The 20,014-nt window shown below is 43.6% G+C and overlaps 1 protein-coding gene across 2 annotated transcripts in view; it reads left to right on the forward strand.

Annotated features, from left to right (window-relative positions):
• Positions 1 to 448: 448 nt before the first annotated feature.
• The window catches only part of NXPH1 (neurexophilin 1), a 324,639-nt gene continuing 305,073 nt past the window's right edge, over positions 449 to 20,014 (forward strand). The window contains exons 1-2 of one of the 2 annotated variants that reach the window (XM_050782993.1): positions 449 to 855; positions 1,703 to 1,866. In XM_050782993.1, coding sequence (XP_050638950.1) covers positions 1,813 to 1,866 — 54 coding nt within the window. In that variant the 5' untranslated portion in view covers positions 449 to 855; positions 1,703 to 1,812. Of the gene's footprint in view, positions 856 to 1,702; positions 1,867 to 12,667; positions 16,180 to 20,014 lie in introns of those variants that run through there. The other variant, XM_050782994.1, reaches the window with a different exon arrangement.

A 20,014-nucleotide genomic window follows, 5' to 3' on the forward strand; every position in this document is an offset into this window, starting at 1 on the left:
TTTACATGGGGTACTAATTAGTCTTTGAGGAATCATTCACCCACGTGCCAAAGTAATTGTCCGTGTCAGGAAGGTAGGCGTGCCAAGCCGCGGCTCTGCGGAGAAACCACCACCACCGCGGCGGCCAGAAACCCAACGCGCTCCAGAGCGTCCCCGGGTGGCCGGGCAGCACCAGGGACAGCGCCCGAGAATCCACTGGGGACAGGCTCCTGGGCTTCCCAGCGTCGCGGGTAGAGGTACAGCTGCTCCGTGTGCCGCAGGCTCCAGATTCTCGCCACCCCACCCCTCCCTCAGAAACTCGGACTGCTCTCGTCTGCCGTGTGGTTCTCTTTTCTTCCGAAAGGCCAGAGTCTTATCTCTCAACTTCAAGTCCAGAGGACTTGCCCAGTCTCCTCCCCTTAAGTCATTTCCACCATCCTCAGGCAGCTGTGGGAAGCCGAGAGTCCTAGACTGCTCGTCCCGGTGCCAGCGCTGGCAGTCCCAGTCCGTCCGGTGCAGCAGTCCAGCGCATTCCCCTCTCTCCCTCCCTCTTGCTCTCCCTCCCTTTCTGTCTTCCTCTCTTTTCTCCTCTACTGCTCCCTCCCTCTCTTGCCTCTTAAGTTTCCTGCACCGTGAATCCAACTGTGTGTGCCAAGCCTTGGCTCCCGCGAACCAATCCTGAGCGCGACCCGGGCACTGGGACGGCGACTCCGCCAAAGCTGGACGAGGCAGCTGGACCCGTCTGCGCTCGAGCATGGAGTCGGAGCGCCTGGGAGGGCACGTCCGGGGCGCTGGAGACGCCAGGCCCGAGTAGCTCCTCAATGGAGCCTGCCCGGAGCTGTCCCTTCTCGCCGGTTTCACCCCAAGTCCTGTGCGGTACGTACCCTTCGCCTCCACTGTTCCCGGAGGGGACACCTTGGAGCGGGGTGGTGGGCACCAGGAAGGGATGCAGGGAGGGGCGCTGGTTGGGAAAGAGAACAAGCCTGGCAGGTGACCCTCACAGCTTGGAGGAGGCTTCCTCTCTAGAAGTTAGCGACCGGCTGTGCCTCTTGGCTCGAAAAAAGTAGTACTAGAGACGTGACTGTGAGCGTTCGTGTGTATCTCTGTGTGTGCCAGGGGCTCGAATGGGTAAACTGAGCCCTGCTTTCTTGTATGCAAATTGCATTCTCTTTCCCCACCCCCACTTCACCGAACGTGTTGAGATACCCAGTACCTAATCCTGGTCAGTTCTACCTACCCTTTCCTTTCACCGCGCCCCCCTCGCTCAGTCTCTCTCTCTCTTTATCTTTTCCCTCTATCTCTCTCTGCTGGTGTGTACGTGTGTGAGCACTGCCAGGGCTGGCGAAGAACCAGCCGCCGCCTTTAGTCCAAGCCGCCCGGCCACCAAACACTAGGGCAGGTCTCGCTGCCAGAGAAGGCTGGGCTCCGAACCAGCCTGCACGCGGCTCAGTGTGCTCCGCCGCCTGGGAACTCGCACCCGAGAAGCGCAGGGCGCAAGGAGCCCCTCACCCTCCCTCTCGTCCGCCCTCCCGCCTGCCCGGCTGCGGACCGCGCGCTTGCTGGTCTCAGGCGCTGGATTTACTCGCTTTTCAATTTTTCCGTACCCTCCCTCCTGCTTTTTTTTTGGTCCCCCACTCCCCGCCAAGACCCCCTTTCCCCGCTTGATCGTCAAGCCTAACCTTGCCCGCGTGGTCATGGGATGTCTAATTTCATTTGTATCTAGGCTGCTGAGAGCGCTCCTTGCTCTGTAAAGTGGATGTCAGGTGGATCTATGTTTTTGAAGGAACAAAGACTCAGAGAAGGCACCGCCAAGGAAGTTTGAGACGCGGGAGAATGCAGGCTGCGTGCTGGTACGTGCTTCTCCTCCTGCAGCCCACCGTCTACTTGGTAAGTCTTGGCGGGTTCGGGGATTTTGCATTCCCACCCCGGCCGGGAGGCAAGGAAACTGGAGTCACGCGGGAGAAGGGTTACACCGCCAGTTCAGCGAGAGCAGCTTCCTAGCAGCTGTGTTGGAGCAACTTTGGCAAGCTGGTCTCCGGATTCCTGCGGACTTTCCGGGGTTCCCATCCCCATTTTTTGCTCCAGTCCCCCAGTCTCCTGCGCGTGATTCTGAAAAGCGGCTAGGGCGCCCAAGACACCCTAAACCCAAGGAGGTAGTGAGATGGGGCGCTTTATGTGGTAGAGGGCAACGAGATGAAGTGGAAGGCAAGAACTCTCAGTAGCTCATGCACGGAGTTTAAACGAAGGGAAGTTTAAAAGCAGGGTATAGTTGGGGGGTGGAAAGCACAAATCTGCCCAGGTCTGTGGGTTTAAAAGTGAATCTACCCACCCACTTCCCCGATTTGGAGATGAGATACATAGAGAAGCGCAGTTAACTTTCTTTGACTTGTAAAGGTTCCGACAGGATAAGTTAAACTATCAGGAGTACTGCAAGCAATCGGAGTTAGGTCAGAGATACTACAGCAAACATGTCCACCTTCCTCTCGTTTTCATCAAATAACTAAATCCCATTTCCAGTGACTAGTCCATTATTAGGGAATGGTAGGCCTTGTCGCCAGGGAGAGAATCCTAAACAAAGCCGCGGTCTGTGTCTTTCAGTAGCAGAATTTTCCGGGGGCTGGACTTTGTACACTGCTGGAACTCGGTTCCTGGTTGAAGCGCTTTGTTGTGGTGAATTGAGAGCTGTTTGTGCCGTGTTGAGGCAAGGAAAATGCGATATTTCAGGTCTGGCTTCTGGGGTGGGAATGGGGGAATGGGAGTAAGGGACACTTGTGCCCTGCTGGTGAAGTTGTGTTCAGTGTCCTGACCACCATAGCCCATCCTGGGCTGTGGGAGTGCACCGAGGGCTCGCTGTGTTCTGTCTAGGGGTGAGGTGCGCTAAAGCAGCCCGAACTCTCTGATGGGGCTACACCTCTGATTGGAAGTGGTATTGGCGCCCCTCAATCCCAAGAGCCTTAGATAGAACCCACAAGCCTGGAAGAATTGCCATTCCTACAATTGAAAGCGTTTCTCGGCCGTTGCCTTGATGCATGTGACTGCAAAGCTGCGAGTTGTGTGAATTCTGTGTATGTGAGTGAGTACGTATATATGTGTGTGTGTGTGAATGTGTATTTAACCGATTTCAGCTTCAATCCAAGAACCCTTAACGTTGCCTGTCTTTGCACCTTTATCGCCTGACCGTAGCAGCCGCGGACGCCAGAGGGCGCTGCGCATCAGCGTCCTCGCCCACAGGACACCTTGGGGTAAACAGGTGAAAGCCAGGGCAGCCAATCCAAAAGAACAGCCTTTCTGATTCTGTCGCCGAAGTCTGTGCCTTTCCCCGCTGGAACGCAGACGGAATGCAAAAAGTGTCCTTCCCATTTCCCATCTTCAATCATTTTCGCCCCCACCTGTGTCCAATAAGCCCACTGACATTGAGAGACCATGGATGGAGGGCAGAAAGTTTGGCCAAAGGAAATACAGAAATTTTTTATTGAGAGATGCGGGGAGGGAAAACAAAGTGAAAGCGACGGGCACGGGGGGAGGGGAGGCCGGGAATATTAACGATTCCCTTGACCAACGTAACCCGTCTGCCCCTTTCCTCTGCATACCTTTATGCATGACCTGAACCTGAAGACTGTTCTTATGTCCTTGGGCTGTGCTCACACACACGGCAAGGGCTTGGTGCAGTTTATTGCTTGGAGCAAGTATTTCGATAGTCTGGAAAATAATCTATCAAAAGCAGAAGTGAAATCAATACGTTGTGTTAAATTTTAAATGTGTTTGTTGGCAGTTAAACCGTTTTCCACTCATTACAACAACAGTGCTGGATTTATTCTAATGCGATGCGTTCTCAACAACAAGCGCATTAATTCTCCTTTAATTGTAAACTGGGAGCATTTGAAAACCATTCAGTGTGCAAATTATGCTGATTCAATTACCGTTTAGTTACAGACTTCATTACCTGAATGCCTTTTGGCAATACAGAGAAAGGAGACAATTTTTCCAATTTCACTCAAAACAATACGAAATGTGAACAATATAATAGAGAAGGCGATTTAGAAGTCCATTCTTTTTTCTCCAATCTAAAGTAGTTTTGTGTCGGGGATTAGAAACCACATGCACCACAGAAACTAAGGCTGATGGCTGTGACCCAAAGCAGTATTTCCAGGGATTGTAATCCCATGGATATTTGCCAGCAGAATTCTGAGCTGTTTTCCTGGAGGAGCAAAAAGCTGACTTCTACCATGGAAATGAATTTAAAAGGGTGAATTGGGCAGTCATTTCAGGATGGTTTTAGACAAATAAAGAAGTAGAGAGCCTTGATTAAAACTCTAGGGCAATGAACCGATCAAGAAGCGATCAAGGCTTCTTTCTTCATCTATTTCATTAAATACCAGATACAGTTAACTGGATTGATCATTTGTTTGTAGCTGCACATTGGAAGATCTTATCCCTTTGTAGGAACCTGCATTAGATGCATACAGATTGTCAGGAGCTGCTTTAAGTTACATTCAAAGAAGGCAAGAGTGGCAAAACCATTATTTTAATTTTCTCTTGAATTGACATAAGCCAGGGAAAAATTTGATGGATAATTTTTGCCTTTGTGAGCTCATACCACTAGTTAAGTGCCTGTATCACTCTGTTTATGCCTTGCCTCTTGACTGATATCTCAGTGCACCTTGCCCTTTAAGCCCATGGTATCCTAGCTATGTTTCCCAGGGAGTAATCACTACATTAAATCCAGGAAGCAAGGCTTGTCTAGTTATCTCCTACAGAAATATTTAGGCTTCTGTTTAAAGAGAATACCTTAAATACTCCCAAATTTGAGAATAATTTCTTATGAAAACTCTGCAATAGGTCAATACTCCACACCAACCCACAGTTTCCTGCCTGTATTTGGGTGAATGTTTGCAAAGTATATTTCTGGCCCCAGGATTCTTTGAACGCTTTAGGTTGAGGATTTTTGTGTTTTTTGAGACAATTCTGTCCTAGTTCAAAATAGAAGCTTATTTTAGTATTTTAATGGGAAGCTAATTAGATATGTGCCCACAGAGTTACCTTCTGAAGCATGTTAGCTAGAATACTCAAAATCCACCACAGGACAAGCTCCAGCCATAAATGCATGGGGGTGGGAAACTAACTTTTAAACATAAAGGTAAAGAAAATTTCAGACTATTGAATGTTATATATTGCAGAATTTAAAAGCCTGAATTCAATAGGAGAGAAGTCTATGGTTGACAATGCTTGTTAAAAATAATTTAAAAAGTTTTGCAATCTTTATTCTCTTATTAGTCCTGGACCAATTCCAGGGTATTTTCAGTATGATACAATGGGATGGCAGGATGATAGCATTTTAACTTTATTGAAGCATATACTGAATAAGCTAGAAAAATATGGTTTCTTGCTCTGAAGAATGGGGGTTCTAACTTGAGTCAGCCTCATTGGATCAAGTAGAAGGATAGGCCAGGACACTAGGAGAGCATCTCCTACAGGTTGTGGCATTCTGTTTGGGGGCTCACCTGTGGTAATTCTCAGTTAGAGAGGTGAGCCTAATGAGCACCTTCTGAACGTGCTAATGAAAAAGTTACTCAGAAATTGAGTCCAAGGCATCTGACAAGGCATTGTATAATGTTACTGTGACTAGTCACACATCCACAGCTCTATTCTAATGAGAAGAGGCCCCACCATTTCTGTTGGGAATTAAATTGCTAGTAATCGAGTTGCTTTTTAAATCAAAATAGGCAGGAATTAAAAATCCTTTCTAAACTTGTGCCACAACATTTTGAGCCATCTATTCTCTCAAATTTAGGATATTCTTAAAATGTGAATTCTACACCAATTGTTTAATAGAGTTTCAAGAGTAATTAATGTATCCATGGGACCACTACCTCTACACTGTTAAAAGCCAGATCATTTGGGTGAATTCCACTCATTATGAAGATGGCTGTTAGGTATATTGGAGCTGGGGGAAAAGCAGAGGGAGAGAGAACAGCAATGTCTTTTCTTTGGATTAGGTATGTGTACTTCTCATCCTTTAAAAATTAAGCCAGCTGCTCAGTGAAAATTTTAATCAATTTGAGCTTATTGCTGAAAATAAAATAAAATAAATTTCCTGACAGTGACTATTAAGTGTTCCCTACTAAGGCTAGTTCTTGGAAACTAAAAGTTTCTCATTCCTTGGCACTTCCTGACTCTTCTACTACAGACCAGCCTTCTAGATAGATACAGGATTCAGACTAGATTTTTGGAAGGTCCTCTACCCCAGGATCACAGCCGTAGAACTCATCAGTTTTAAGATGTATTCCTGAGCTCTGTGGAACACAGAAATTGCTACTATTCTAGGCATTTCCCCGAAATGTTCAACTTTCCATTGACCAAGAAAGCAGCTCGCCCAAGTGTGTGGGAAGAACTTGGGTGGGCCACATTTCTGCCCCATTTCCAGAAGGATTATCTTGGTCTGAGGCCTTCTAGTGATAGCTTTAGGGAAGCTGACTGTAGTGTTAGGAGAGAACCAGGATTGCTCCAACTTTCTCAGCGGTATTTTTTTGGAAAGCCATTAAATTCGTGGCTCCTCTGTGCGAAGTTGATTTCTATTTGGCTTTGAATTGTTGACGGCTATTTCTTCCTTAATGAAAGTGTTGTCTGGGTGAAAAATATACCGGGTGGCTGGGAAATTGGTTGATTTTTTTTTTTTTTTGAGATAGGTGCCCAATGTCCTGCTTTTCTATCTGAGGGAAGATTTTCTGCACACTGCAGAAATTGACAGCATTGTCCGGGTAATAACCGTCGTCGACAATATTTTCAAAAGGGCATTTGAGTGATGAAAGCATTTGGATATTGCTTTTTCAAATAAGAAATTTTCTGTCCTGAGCTTCTTTGATTTTATAGGGGGTGGGGAGTTAACTAGGGGGGCGGTGGGGAAGAAGGAGTCACGCATTGGCAGAGATGCCTTCCCCATCCGCCCAGTCCTGGAATACCAAGGTGCTTGTCAGCTTCGCCTGGAGTTCCTGGATCTGAAGAGCCCTCAAAGAATTCGGCTGCGAGTCAAAAGGGAATTTCAGGAATGAGGAATAACACTCTTCTTGCGCTCCTATAAAGCAAGTGATGTAAGCTCTGAAAGTTTGCCTGCCTAGTGGGAAGTTAGGAAGTGTGCATTCTTTCTGATTTTTTTAAAAATAAAAAGTGTCTAGCTTTGATTCGATTCAGGAAAGCTCCTTTTGGGCAACCATGTCTGTTAGGGGCTTCAGATCTCATTTTAAGACCTTAACAGTCCCCGCCGTTTTAATTAAGGAAAGGCAGGCGAGCCTGCCAGCCAAGAGCAGTCGGGTCAGCGGCTTCATGGTGCAGCTGAGTCTCAAAGCGGGTCTGCACTCTCGCCTCCCTCTGCATTCTCTTAGCCACCACTTGCCTGGTCCCGTCGTGTGTGTGCAGGAAGTTTCAGTCTTGATATATCCACTAGTCAAGTTCCCGACCAGCTCTTTTTCTGGATGTCAGCACTAACCCCCTCCCGGAGCTTGGTAAACACAGCGCGCGCATTTTTCTGCCTCAGATTGGCATGTTGACGACTCTGCTTGAAGGAATGTGACAATAAAGTGGGAAACCAAAGCTTGGCAAGCACTTAATCAAGGATAAAAAGGTTCCGCTGTAAGGATGTCACTCAATTTATTGTGAAAGTCGAATGAATTACGTTTAATGAAAGTGCTCCCCAGATGAATATTACCAGCAATTTCCTGAGTTGGCTCTGTCAGCTCGAGATGAGGAAATGCCAACCCAGATCAGAAAAGAGCGCCCGTCTCAATTACTATGCAAGCTTTCCAAGAGCGGCTTTTTATTGAGATGATATATATTGGCGGCTTCTTCAAACCCCTCCGCGCGCCCAATAGCGCGTTTGCGCATTTTCCAAGTTTGCCGTCTGCCCTCGCGGGTTGGTGGCTGTTGTTTAAACTTCCGATGAGCGCTCTACGTTTCTGCTACAGTATGAAAAACCTAATTACCTCCTCTGTAAACAGCTTTCCCTAGTATATTTTATTGACTGCGGAGGTGGGAGCCAGCAGGGGGTCCATGGGGGTGGGCGGTGAGCGGATTATCTCGCTCCGGTGCCCTCTGTGGTCGAAAGTTCCTTAGGCGTCTAGTCAGGGGCTCCGGGTGGTGGAGAGCGAGATGGCGTCGGGAGCCAGGGCGTTGGGACAGCGCAAGTGGTGGGGTCCCCGGAGCAGCAAGACAGTAGCGCCTCTCGGGCCACGGCTTGCGAAAAGCTTTCCTAGCTCCTTCTTTCTATAAATTAATGAGGGCATTTTACTCGTTCAAGCCGGAAATACGATGGGGAGGGGGTGACACCGGACGCAGCCAGAGCGCATCGCCTTATCTACATGAGAATGGAGAACCGGGAGGCTTTTCTTGTACTGTTTCTTTCTCCCACAATAAGACAAATTGCTGCTTAGAAAAACCGAGTGTTTCCTTAGAAACTGGCTTGCGGGGGCTCTGCGCGTCCCCACTGAACCTGCCTCTGGTCGCGCCTCGCCATCACCCCCGCCGCCCTAATGGATTCTGACGCGAAGGATCCCAGCCGCCGCGGCTAAGGGCGCAGGGGGAGGCCGCGCGTCCTCGCCACACCAGAGGGAGAGGGCGTCCGGCTCACACATTCCACCCTATATCTTAGACCCCGTCCTCAAAGATAGACTTTAAAAGGCCATTTTCCTTCGTCTTCTACAAGAAACAAGAAACTTTTTTCGACGTAGATGTCATACACTCCCTTCGGAAACTCAGTCCGCTGACCAAAGCCGCAGTGTTCGGGCCCCGGGGTTTCCCAGCTGAAGTGGCCGCCGCCACAGCTGCGCGCTTTATTGTCTGCTTTCAGTCGCAGGTGACCTCGAGCGATCCCGAAAGGTTTATGGAAACGCAGGTGCAACCCTCTCGCGTCCGGACCCCAAGTTCCCACACCAAAGCGCTGTTTCTGGGGAACTTTTCGTCGACGCCACCAAGCTTCGGTGCTTCTGGGACAGCGGGCTGGACAGTGGTAGTTCTCGGGAGAGAGGCCGCAGGCTATAAGATTTGATCGGGCGCAGGAGGGCTTGGGGCACGCCAGGGCCCGGAGAGCGATTCTTCAGCACCGCGGCCAGCGCCACAGGCTCCGCCCCGCCTGGTGCCCTCAGTAGGACCTCCCTCCCCGCTGCAGCTCCGGCTGGGCCCTTAAAGTCGAGTTAGCACCCTCAGTTTCCGCAGATACCTCCTCAAGGCCCAGTCGTGACTGTGACGACGCGCCTACACTTTCCAGTTATTCGGGCGGCAGCTAGCTCCAGTCGCTAGGTCCCCACCGTGCCCTGCGGTCAGAAACTCTGGCTTGCACCCCTCTCCATTCCCCCACCCCGTGGTTGCGGCGTCACGTGATCACCACGGAGCTTATGCGAATCTTTCTTTTCCCCAACTTCTCCCCTTACCCAGCCTCCCATTCTCTCACAGTTCTTTAAATCTACCCCTCCCCCGAAACAGAAACGTGAAGCCTCGGAAGTAGGGCTAGAAGTGTCTTTAGAAACGTAAAAGTCTCAACTGACAGACAAGGAAACTGAGGCAACCAACTTTCTCGCAAGAGTAAAACCCTATGGGGAGAAGCGATTCTTGCCCCTCTTCCCCCCGCGAGGAACACGGTTGGAACCACCCAGGCGCCTTCCAGGCTAAGGGGCCTTTAGTGGCGCGCAGGGGTGAGGGATGGGGTGGGGAGAATCCTAATTATTATGAATTTCTAAAGGCACAGTAATTATTCACGGGGAGCAGGACAAACCGCGGCCCAGGCAGGGAAATCGATATATTTGCTATCGAAAGTGCCTGGCTCGCCTTTAACGCAGACGAATGGGGGATGCAGCCTCATTATTTTCTGTGGTTAGGCTCGCCAGCGTGGGGCCTGATGCAGCGTGAAATCTATCATCATTAGACCCGGGATGGGGCGGGGTGGGGAGGGGGGAGTTTCTCTTTACTTACCAAACCGCAACAACAAACAAACAACGACAAAACAACCTCTCCAAACACTCATTCTCACACAACGTTGCCCTACCTCTATCGCCCTTTGCCCTGGCCGCTGTTGCACACTCCCCTGGGGGCTGTCTGCGCGCCCTAGAGCAGACACTGCGGTCACTTAAAGCGCGCCCAGTTCCTCCACCGCAGCGGTCACACCGTTGATTTGATCCAGAAATAAGGTCGGATAGTACCGAGCGTTGGCGCTAGGGGTTGTCTGTGTCAAAGGCGAAGGTTGGCTGGGAAGTTCTATCCGTTTCTCTTGCCCTAGCGTAGGAGTCAATCCTTTTCTTGTCACCCGATTCTGCAAATTCTCGCTGTATTAAAGGAGCAGAGATCTGGCATGTAGTGCTTCATGAACCCATAGGATAAGTTAGCTCGGAGAAAGGCAAGCCCTCGAGAAGGAAACGAATCAGAAGGTGAAAAGAGCGGTCGAAAATTGAATAGGAGAGGAAGAGAAGGTTTAGGCGCAACGCCTTGGAGGTATTATACGAGGCCCTGGAGAGATTCTGGCCTTTAGCTTAAGGGCCAGCCCGCTTTAGTTTTCTAGGAGTGGGTATAGGCCCCACCTCCACCCACCGAGGTCACTGAACTGTCCAGGGTCTTGCCTGCTGGATTACAAGCCTATTCCCATTTATCCTTTCTTCCGCAGTCCACCCTCCCTGGCAGTCTTTTTCACACTCAGAAGTTGCCTGATGTCCCCGGTGGACAGCTGCTGGGATGAAACCTGTATTCCTGTACAGGTGTCTTTACAGTTCCCTGCAATGCCATATTACTTAGGGTTAACTGAGGTGTGTGTGTGTGTGTGTGTGGTGTGCATTTGTGAGTGCGTCTTCTTCATCGTCTTCATCTAGCTCGCCCTTCCCTTATTACAGTGAATCAATCACTGCAAAGAAGATAGGATGTAACAGTTTTAAAATAACCTAACTCCTCCTTCAATGCAGTAAAATGATCATATTTATAATAACATTAATGAGAACAAAATAAAAAATTATAGCCTTCCAGGCATTAAAGTAATAATATCTGCCCTCTTCTCTTGGATTTTCTTTTCCTCAGAGCCCAGCCTTTTTATGGTACATTGTGATTACCTGAGTGTCTTTGTTTCCTTGTGGTCAGAGACAGCTAGCCAACACAATACTAGGACTGTATGATCTATTGGCATCATTTCCTCCCACCCTCTTCATTTTTAGAGGCTTTGTAATTAAACTCTGTGAGATATATGTAACATATATCCAGTGGAGAGCCCTTTTATTTATATTTATATAGCATGCTGAGAAAGGAAAATTAAGGAAGTGCTTATATTGAAGTAATAAGCCTACTTTGATATTAACAGAATTGCCCTCTTAATTTACTGCTCTCAAGTCTAAGGGACTATCTCTCTGAGACCAGACCCCACAGTCAAGCCTCTTTAAAGAGAGATCCCAATAAAGTGAAAAAGACATTTATTAGCTTGTACTAACTTAGAGGAACAAAAGGCCAGGCTTACCACTCACTGGAAATGTACACTATAGTAAAGTGCAGTATGACGCAGGATGCTGATCAGAAAGACGTGACTGGAAATAGCTGCAGGGCCCTACATTTTTCTGCCTCCCTGCCTCTAACCCACCATAATGCATAAATTTACACATAGTGTAACAGGGCTTTCCAGAGCTAAGATAAAGATACAAATTGGCAGGAATTTTAATATAATTGAAAACCACAGACTAAAAGAAAGAGGCACTGACTTTCTTCTCTAAGAGGTTATTGCAACGAAAATTATGACAAAGATTTAGAGAAAATTTCCTGGTTTTAAAGAGCCTTTTTCATTTACAGATTACATATACACATATACACAAAGCAGAGCAAGATTATATATGTTTCTATTTATCTACCTCTTTAGAGGATTCCATGGAAAATAATTGTGGAGAATTCTTTTGTTTTCATACAAGTTGTTCCAACATGGGTTTGAAAGTACCATTTCCTTGATAGGAATCTGGTACCTGACATTGCACTGTTGCTCTGTTTATGTCAGTGTTTTCAGCTACAGAATGAAAGCAATTTTGGTAAAGAGGAACTACAATGGCATGATAGCTGAAATTTTAGTCATGCACACTCCAGCCTCTTCAACTGAACTTTAGAAAATGATTCTTCTCCTTGTAACCTTGTAGCTGGATGTTATGAGAGGCCCATAGGTATATAAAACAGCTTATATAAAATTAATGGACTGCTTTACATTCACAATCTCTTACTTGTGAAGCCCTTGTAAAATATTGCATCTATTTAAAACAGGAAGAATATAAAGTTAGGTTTGGTGTGCAATCGATAGTTGTAAATGGTTCAGTGAAATATTTGATTGTTTTGAGTGAGTTTGACAATGTAATGGAAATTTATTGTCTGTCTTAGTGCAGTGATATGAACACTGATATGCTAATCATGAATTGTCCCTTCTTTTATGTACTTGACCTGTTTTGAAACTGATTGTAAGAGTCCAAGGTAACATCTAAGTACATAATCAAAATTTTAGGAATGATACATTTTCTTAACTTACTAGATACAAAGAAATCTATGGGTCACAAAGAAGTCACGGCTAAGAAACAGAAAAGCCCCTCTAACATTGCTTTATTATTTTGCTTAAAATGATCAATAATATATTAGTTATAACAATATATTAGTTACATATTGTTGATATTCTATATGCATTTTTGAATAAGTAAATGAAAAGAGGTTTTGATTTCAGCATCAAACATAATAAAAATGAGACTTTTTGAAGGTAGTTAAATTGTTAAAAACAAATCTCTTCCTGTTTTCCATAGGCACAATTTGAGGTCCTTATTTTGTTCTTCCTCTGAACAAAAATTAAAACTACATTTTCTCATTTATTCTGTTACATAGTTTATGGATCTCTAAAAAATGCCATAGATTCCATTATGATTTCCTTTTTTCCTTACTGTGTATTTATATTGGGGGAATGCAGCTTTTTTTTTTTTTTTTCTCTTGCCTTCTTGGACTGAGAATTATACACGGTTAAAAATCATGGTGACAGTTTAAAAGGCTGTTCCCCTCCCCATTTCATTCCAATGATAACTAGAATAGTAATATTCTTTTTTTTTCCTTATAAGAATGACCACTGCACTATCCTGTTAACATCTCCTCTAAATCAGAAACAGTGCCCTGACTTATCAACTGGCTACATGCACTGCTGATGCTGCCTAATACTTGATGGAAAACTCTTAAAAGCATGAGCTGGGCTATATGAGACCTGTTATATTTTCTGTTTGAGAAATTTTAAGTGAAAATTCCATAATTAATCCTAAGTTTAATTCTAAAATCTGTTTGCAGAATGATGAGTTGTGATTTGTTGTTGGAGCAGCTGTGCTGTTAGTAATAGAGTTGCCTAACTAATCTCTGAAATTGAAGATATAAAAAACACCTTTACTCACATATTTTTTTTCAGTTATTTGTGAATAGTTTCTTTCACCAGGGCACCATCATTTACTGTGTTATAGAATTAAATGCAGAGAAAGATGCAAGCCACTGCATATGAAAGGAAGTTATTCATGCATGGTCAGTGTAGTATTTCTCTGGTCTTGATGTGGAACTTAATTACTATTGACGTGGAGATTTTGCAGAACATGGCAGAGTTTTTGCCTCTTTCAAAGAAATATATAATTGAATGATGAGTGCCTGGTGTTAGCTTTTCAACCTTATTTCTTTTGGTTTAACAATGCAGAATTGTGAACAGCTGCAGTGAAGAGGCAGCTACAATATCTAGCTATTATCAAATAAATGCAGATCTGGCATATGAGCTGAGCTACCACTTTTGGATCTGCACCTCTTGAATAAGCATTCTGAAGTGTGGAAGCGTGAAAAGTGAATGATTTGGCCTGAGACGTTTAATCCTGCCTTGCATTCTTGACTGAAATTCTTCACAATTAGGGTGACTCACATTAATATGTGGCCAGATGTATTTGCACAGATTGATGGATTCCCCCCAACCCTTGATGTTCCTTAAACAAGTGGTTAAAAGAGTGAGAGGCTTTAAAGGCAAATCATCGTGCCTCCAGGTGGCTGATATTTTCCCAAAGACCAGCATCAAACTTCCAGCCAGGTGGATAATATCATGGCACCCAACCAGGTGTCAACACTGAATTCACTTGGCTCCACTGAGGACCTGGCCATAAGGCAGAGAAAACAGGCCCCTTCAGTCATCCCAGGACCTCTTTCTCTCTCTCAGATCCCTCACTGCAATTCTTAAGGGAAGCAGCGTTGTGAAAGCCTGGCTAGGAGAAAAGAGAGGGTAATGGTAAAGTATATCCTTAATTCTGTGACTTTGGGCAAACTTAACTTCTCAAATCCTCAATTTCCTTACTTGAAAAATGGGGCTGACAATATGCCGTAGAGTTACTATTGAGGATTCACTGACTTAATGTATTATAAAGAGCTTAGAAAGGTGACTGGTACAATGCAATGATGAACTAACAAAGAAAAAAATTCTTGCTAACATTTTAGAGAGAAGAGTTTCTGGACCAGGTTCCCATGTGCATCCAGCACTGTCCCTATGAACATGACACAGAAGGGTTGATTCTATCCTAGGGCCATCCTATTTTTTGTTTACTTCTTTCAGCTAGTTGATAGCTATACAGTTGCTCAGTGCTGCCCAGAAAGTCATATGTATTTAGTGTGGGTAGTTACCTTTGTGATTACAGCCAGAAGAAAATGGACATTTTGGCTGGGTGCGGTGACTCACGCCTGCAATCCTAGCACTTTGGGAGGCCGAGGCGGGTGGATTGCTTGAGCTTAGGAGTTTGAGACCAGCCTGGGCAACATGGTGAAACCCTGTCTCTACTAAAATACAAAAAACTAGCTGGGCATGATGGTGCACACCTGTAGTCCCAGCTTCGGGAGGTTGAGGCAGGGGAATTGCTTGAACCTGGGAGGCGGAGGTTGCTGTGAGCTGAGATTATGCCACTGCACTCAAGCCTGGAAGACAGAGCAAGACTTAGTCTCCAAAAAACAAAACAAAACAAAACAAAAGACATTTCTACAGCAACTAGCCAATGTTTATGGAAATGAAGAGACAAATCATCAATAGGCTCAATAAATAGATTGCCTAATTGAGATGAGAATCCTTGTGATGTTTTAATTCCGGGTGGAAAACACTATGGCCATTTATTAAGATCTGATTTTAAATATAAATTTGTGAGTAATATTTGCTTTAGATTACTTTTAACACTTGAGATTCTTTTAAAATTTGCACACAGTGTAATCAAAACTCATAATAGCCTACTGGGTTTTAAAGTCCAGGGGACTTTTCCCTATTGAAGTTCATTCTAGCTGAATACCTGAGTGTGACACATTAACTCCCCGGAAGCACTTGTCGAAACAGTTTGGTGGAATGAGAGCCACAGTAGCCCTCTCATGTGCTGCTAAGGATATCTTGTATAGGTTACCATATGCCCCCTTCCAAGGCATTGCTGTGGGTATCCAAAAAGAGTTCCTACACAAAAACACTATTTTGTTTTATATTTGACATTAAAATGGGGAAGGTGTAAAGACTACTACAAAGGATAAAATGTTCCATATTTCTGTTTATATTCTGAGTCAAGCACTGTGCCAGGACCTTAACATGGAGTTTTTTTTTCCCATTTATTTCTTTTAATGATCCTATGAGATGACAGGTACTATTAATATTAGGTCATATTAATATCTTTACTCTTAACATATTAGTATGCTCATGCTAGTGATATGGTTGATAATACCCCATTTTATAGATGAGGAAATTGAGGCATTGAGAGTGTGTTTGGTGTAAGGTGGCAAGATTCTATCTCAGGCAGTCTTATTCTTGAGCCAGGACTTTTAATCACTACCCCATGTTATGCTTGTGCTGGAGAGTCTCATTGTAAAAATATTTCAAAAGAAATAACTATGTTGCCTTCCATTTTAATTAAGAGTTCTTTTTTTCTCCCTCCTTTGGGCCAATCCTATTTGGGGAACTGGGGTGTGCATAAAATTGCTGTTGCTACTACTGTAGTTATGTAGTTTTATTAGATGCAGTTTTTATTCTTTAGGGACTTCCCATCAAATGGGGATACAAAGTTAAGAAATGCAAGCTTGATACTGATGATTGTGACTGCAGCTTCTGCTCGTGGCATGTGGGACACAAGCGTTTTAGGAAGTCTGCATCTATTGACCTGACCAATATGAAAAATGATCCCTGGGCCTCAGGGTAAGGTAAGAAGTGAGACTGGGACATAAAGTACAGCCCTCACAGTCATCTGTAGTAGATTTAAAAATGATGCATAACATCTGTATCTCTCCTAACAAGTTACACTCATGTTTTTTGAATTATTTGCCATGTCTTGGCAGCAGGAGGTGGGGAGAGAAGACCAGAGTTCACTTCTAAGGGGGTAACCATATATACAGAGCATAAACTCTAACTTTCCTGTGGCATTTAACCTAATGAGTCCTGCGTGGTGACAGCTTACTGGATTTAAAAGGGGATGCAAATCTATGCTCTTTTTGAAGTGAAATATTTGCACAATCATACAAACTAAGAAACTTCAAATCTGCTTAGTTTAATACAGTCAAAAGGGTTTCCGACATCCAACTAATTTAGCACAGGTGTTTCACTGCATTCTGCATGTGTAATCTAAAGATAAAGTAGAAAACTTCCTTCACAATATTGTATAGAATTATTCAGTCTATGTTGGATCTAGGAATTCATCTATCTCTGAAAAATAAAAGTAGATCCAAGATACTTTTGCCCAAAGTGGAAATTCTCTGGTAAGAGATGAGGGAGGAGAGTCTGGCTTCATTTCAGTCTTGTACTACATTTGACCTTGGGAGAGCTTAGTTATGCCTTGGGGCAAAAAATTAAATGTTCCATTTTGCAGCAGTATCATCTTTCACCTTTATGTGGATTTAAAAATGTAAATAAAATTGCTTTCTGTAAATGGTATACATGAAGGTCATATTCATATTCTCCGCAAGAATTCAAAATGCCATTTGACCCATCATTGGCTCAATAGATAATAATGTGTTCTATTAGTTTCTAGTAATCTACTTTTTAAGTATTTTATGACCCAATATTTTAATGCCTAGTTCCTAGTTTGTGAAATAAGAAGTCAGAAATAAACCTTTTAGCACTTCATTGTAGATTTATTTATAGAATGTGTGCTTTCAACTTTGAACTTTAAAAAATGCCAAATCTTCCCAGAATATATTTCCTTAGTTATAAAAGTGGTCTGGATGAACATCTGCACTGCGGAAGAATATGCATTTAAAAGATTTTGAGGGCTCTAGCTTTTTTTCAACTATCATCTGTGTTCCTTTTGCTTATTAATTTTTCTTATAGATCCCTCAGGAATTAGGGTTTAGGAACCCCGATAACAGAGTGCAGCCAATAGACTTGGAAAGTAGTGACTGTTCTGTCTTTCAGAGAGCGGGTGTCTGAACTCTTTTTATTGCAATTTGGATAATAAAACCCTGATAGATCCTTGTATTTAATTGTCATGATTTTGATCGTTAATGACTTTTGATTGCTTCTTCTGGAGACACCTGTCAGCCGCTTCCGAAGCACAGATGGCTTTATCAGCAGCAGTAGGAGTTTCTTTTTCTTACTAACCTTGAGCTGAACAAATTATTTTGGGAAGATGAACATACCAATGTCATCCTAGGTTTTTCTGTCTTTGGAATATTATTTTGTTTATTGAATAATGAATTGAGACTGCTCTTTTTTAAAAGCTTTTGGCTTTTGGATTTTGTTTGATACTAAAAAGCATTAGTCTCTTGTCTGAGTGGGTGTGTGACAATTATTCAGTGGCCAAGGCCATACAACTTAGGTGAGAGAATACTTCTCTGTTTACTTGGAACAGTTCTGTTTTATGCCCATTGCCTATATATTAAAAAAAATCCTCTTATATTCAGAAGTATCCTGGTTTGGATGATAAATTATGTGGTAGTCTTTTCAGTGTTCAAATGGCTGACTGAGAAAGGTTGATCATGAGCTATGAAAGGTTGCTGCATAGGCAAGAAGAGTATTTCCATTTCTTTTTCATGCTCCTTTCTCCAGTAGGCATTCAGGGTCCTCATGGACTTGGGTGCATAGGGTTCACCATGATATATCTCATGGAACATAGCCCATACTCTTTTCCTTAAAGATCCAGTAAAATTTTTGAATGAAAATTTGGCAGTACACAGTTACAGGAAAATCTGACAGAAGAAAACTGACTGATTAGCCATTCAGATATCCTGCAGCTTGCATCAGCCTGGTGAAATTGATTTGGTCCCAGGCCCGGAAATGGAACTTTGTCAGTGCTTCTAGAGTTAATAGATATTCAGAAATAAACTGACTCTCACCAGAATACCCTTTTGATATACCCTTTTCTTGTGAGAAGAATATCTGAAACACTATTTAGAGTACTTTCCTTTCCAATCCAATAACTGAATCCAAGTTTTCTATGCTGACAAGCCCATCCAGTCTTTTTGAAATATTCTTTCTTTAAATATGTTACCGTCACTGATGAAACTTCAGTGAAATAGCTGTACCATGGACCTGTTAAATATTCCTCCTATTCCCATTTTTGGTTGGTTATATCCACTGAAGGCATTTTTATCTCCCTTAATGTCTTTGTTCCTTGATAGGCTAGAATCTCATTGACAGCCTTGATTCTTCATCATGTTTTACAGCTCCCTTTGTAAGGCGATGTAAAGGCCTTGGGGGTAGAACTGTGAATGTGTGATGTTGATTTAATAGGTCAGATTATTCATGGTGGAGAATTCAAGCAATTAGTTAGGATCCTAGGCAAAGTCATTTAGTTGTGTGATGGAAAGAGGGGAAAAGAAAGCGTTTTCCATGCTTCTAATTCAAATGTTTGACTTGTTTTTCTAGTGGGCATCCTAAAGACATATCTTAGTTTTCCTAAATTTCTTGGGATTATAGAAGTTGGTGTCTGATAAATAGAGTGGGGGTAGGGTGAGGTGGTCCTGGGGATTGATACTAGAGCCACTTCACAATTTTCTGTTTTTGTAAATATGTTGACAAAAATTAACTGGATCCTTCTTGGTAAGAAGCATCAATGCAGATTGCTACTTCTGACAGCCCAGAAGATGAGTGTACTTCTTAGTTTGCTTTTCTGGGAAAAGTCTCATCAGAACATGTACCGCAGGAATATAATTTCTTCAGGCCTCTGGCAAGAACAGAGCTAATAATAACATACCAGAAATTTCACTCCAGTTTGGAAACTAAAATGGTCTAAAAGACAGAAAGCATTAAGTTGATTTTCAAAGATACTTTTTTCTTTTTTATAGAATCAGAAGGAGAGAAGAAAAGGGGAAAGAGGGAAGAGAGGAAGAAAGAAGTACTTGTATTTGTATTTATACTGTATTCAGAAAATGTTATCATAAAACTATTACCCTCTCCAATGAGCTAAACAATTGACATGCAATCTTGCCTTAGTCACCGAACATCTGAAAATCATTATAAATATTTTAATCAGCAGAAAAGAGACAAAAAACCCACCCAAACATCAAACATGCATCACCACGCAAAATATTATAGAAATGCATAATTTGTTGCCAAGGTGGCTGTATATTCCGAACACGGCATTTTTATTTCCAACCATGGCATTTTGCAGTGGGGTTGTTTTGTAAACTTAGTATATGAACAAATATGCTCTTAATCATGAGTTGTAAAGAACCATTTGCTTTAAGAAAATTTAAAATCTTTTATTTATTAAACTACCTTAGCAGAGGAATATCTGTATTGTGTAGGTTATAGTTGCTCTGAGGACTAATGATATTGGTACTCTTGAATCTCAGAAGTGATTAATTCTTCTAACATATGCTTTACACATAATGGTTTTAAGAAAGTTGTTGGTTTGCTTAGGATAATGGCTTCCAGCTTCATCCATGTCCCTGCAAAGGACATGATCTTGTTTTTTTTTTTTTTTAATGGCTGCATAGTATTCCATCATATATATGTACCAAATTTTCTTTATCCAGTCTATCATTGATGGGCATTTAGGTTGATTCCACATCTTTGCTATTGTGAATAGTGCTGCAGTGA

This window comes from Macaca thibetana, chromosome 3 (assembly GCF_024542745.1).
Source record: "Macaca thibetana thibetana isolate TM-01 chromosome 3, ASM2454274v1, whole genome shotgun sequence".
NCBI classification, from domain to species: domain Eukaryota; kingdom Metazoa; phylum Chordata; class Mammalia; order Primates; family Cercopithecidae; genus Macaca; species Macaca thibetana.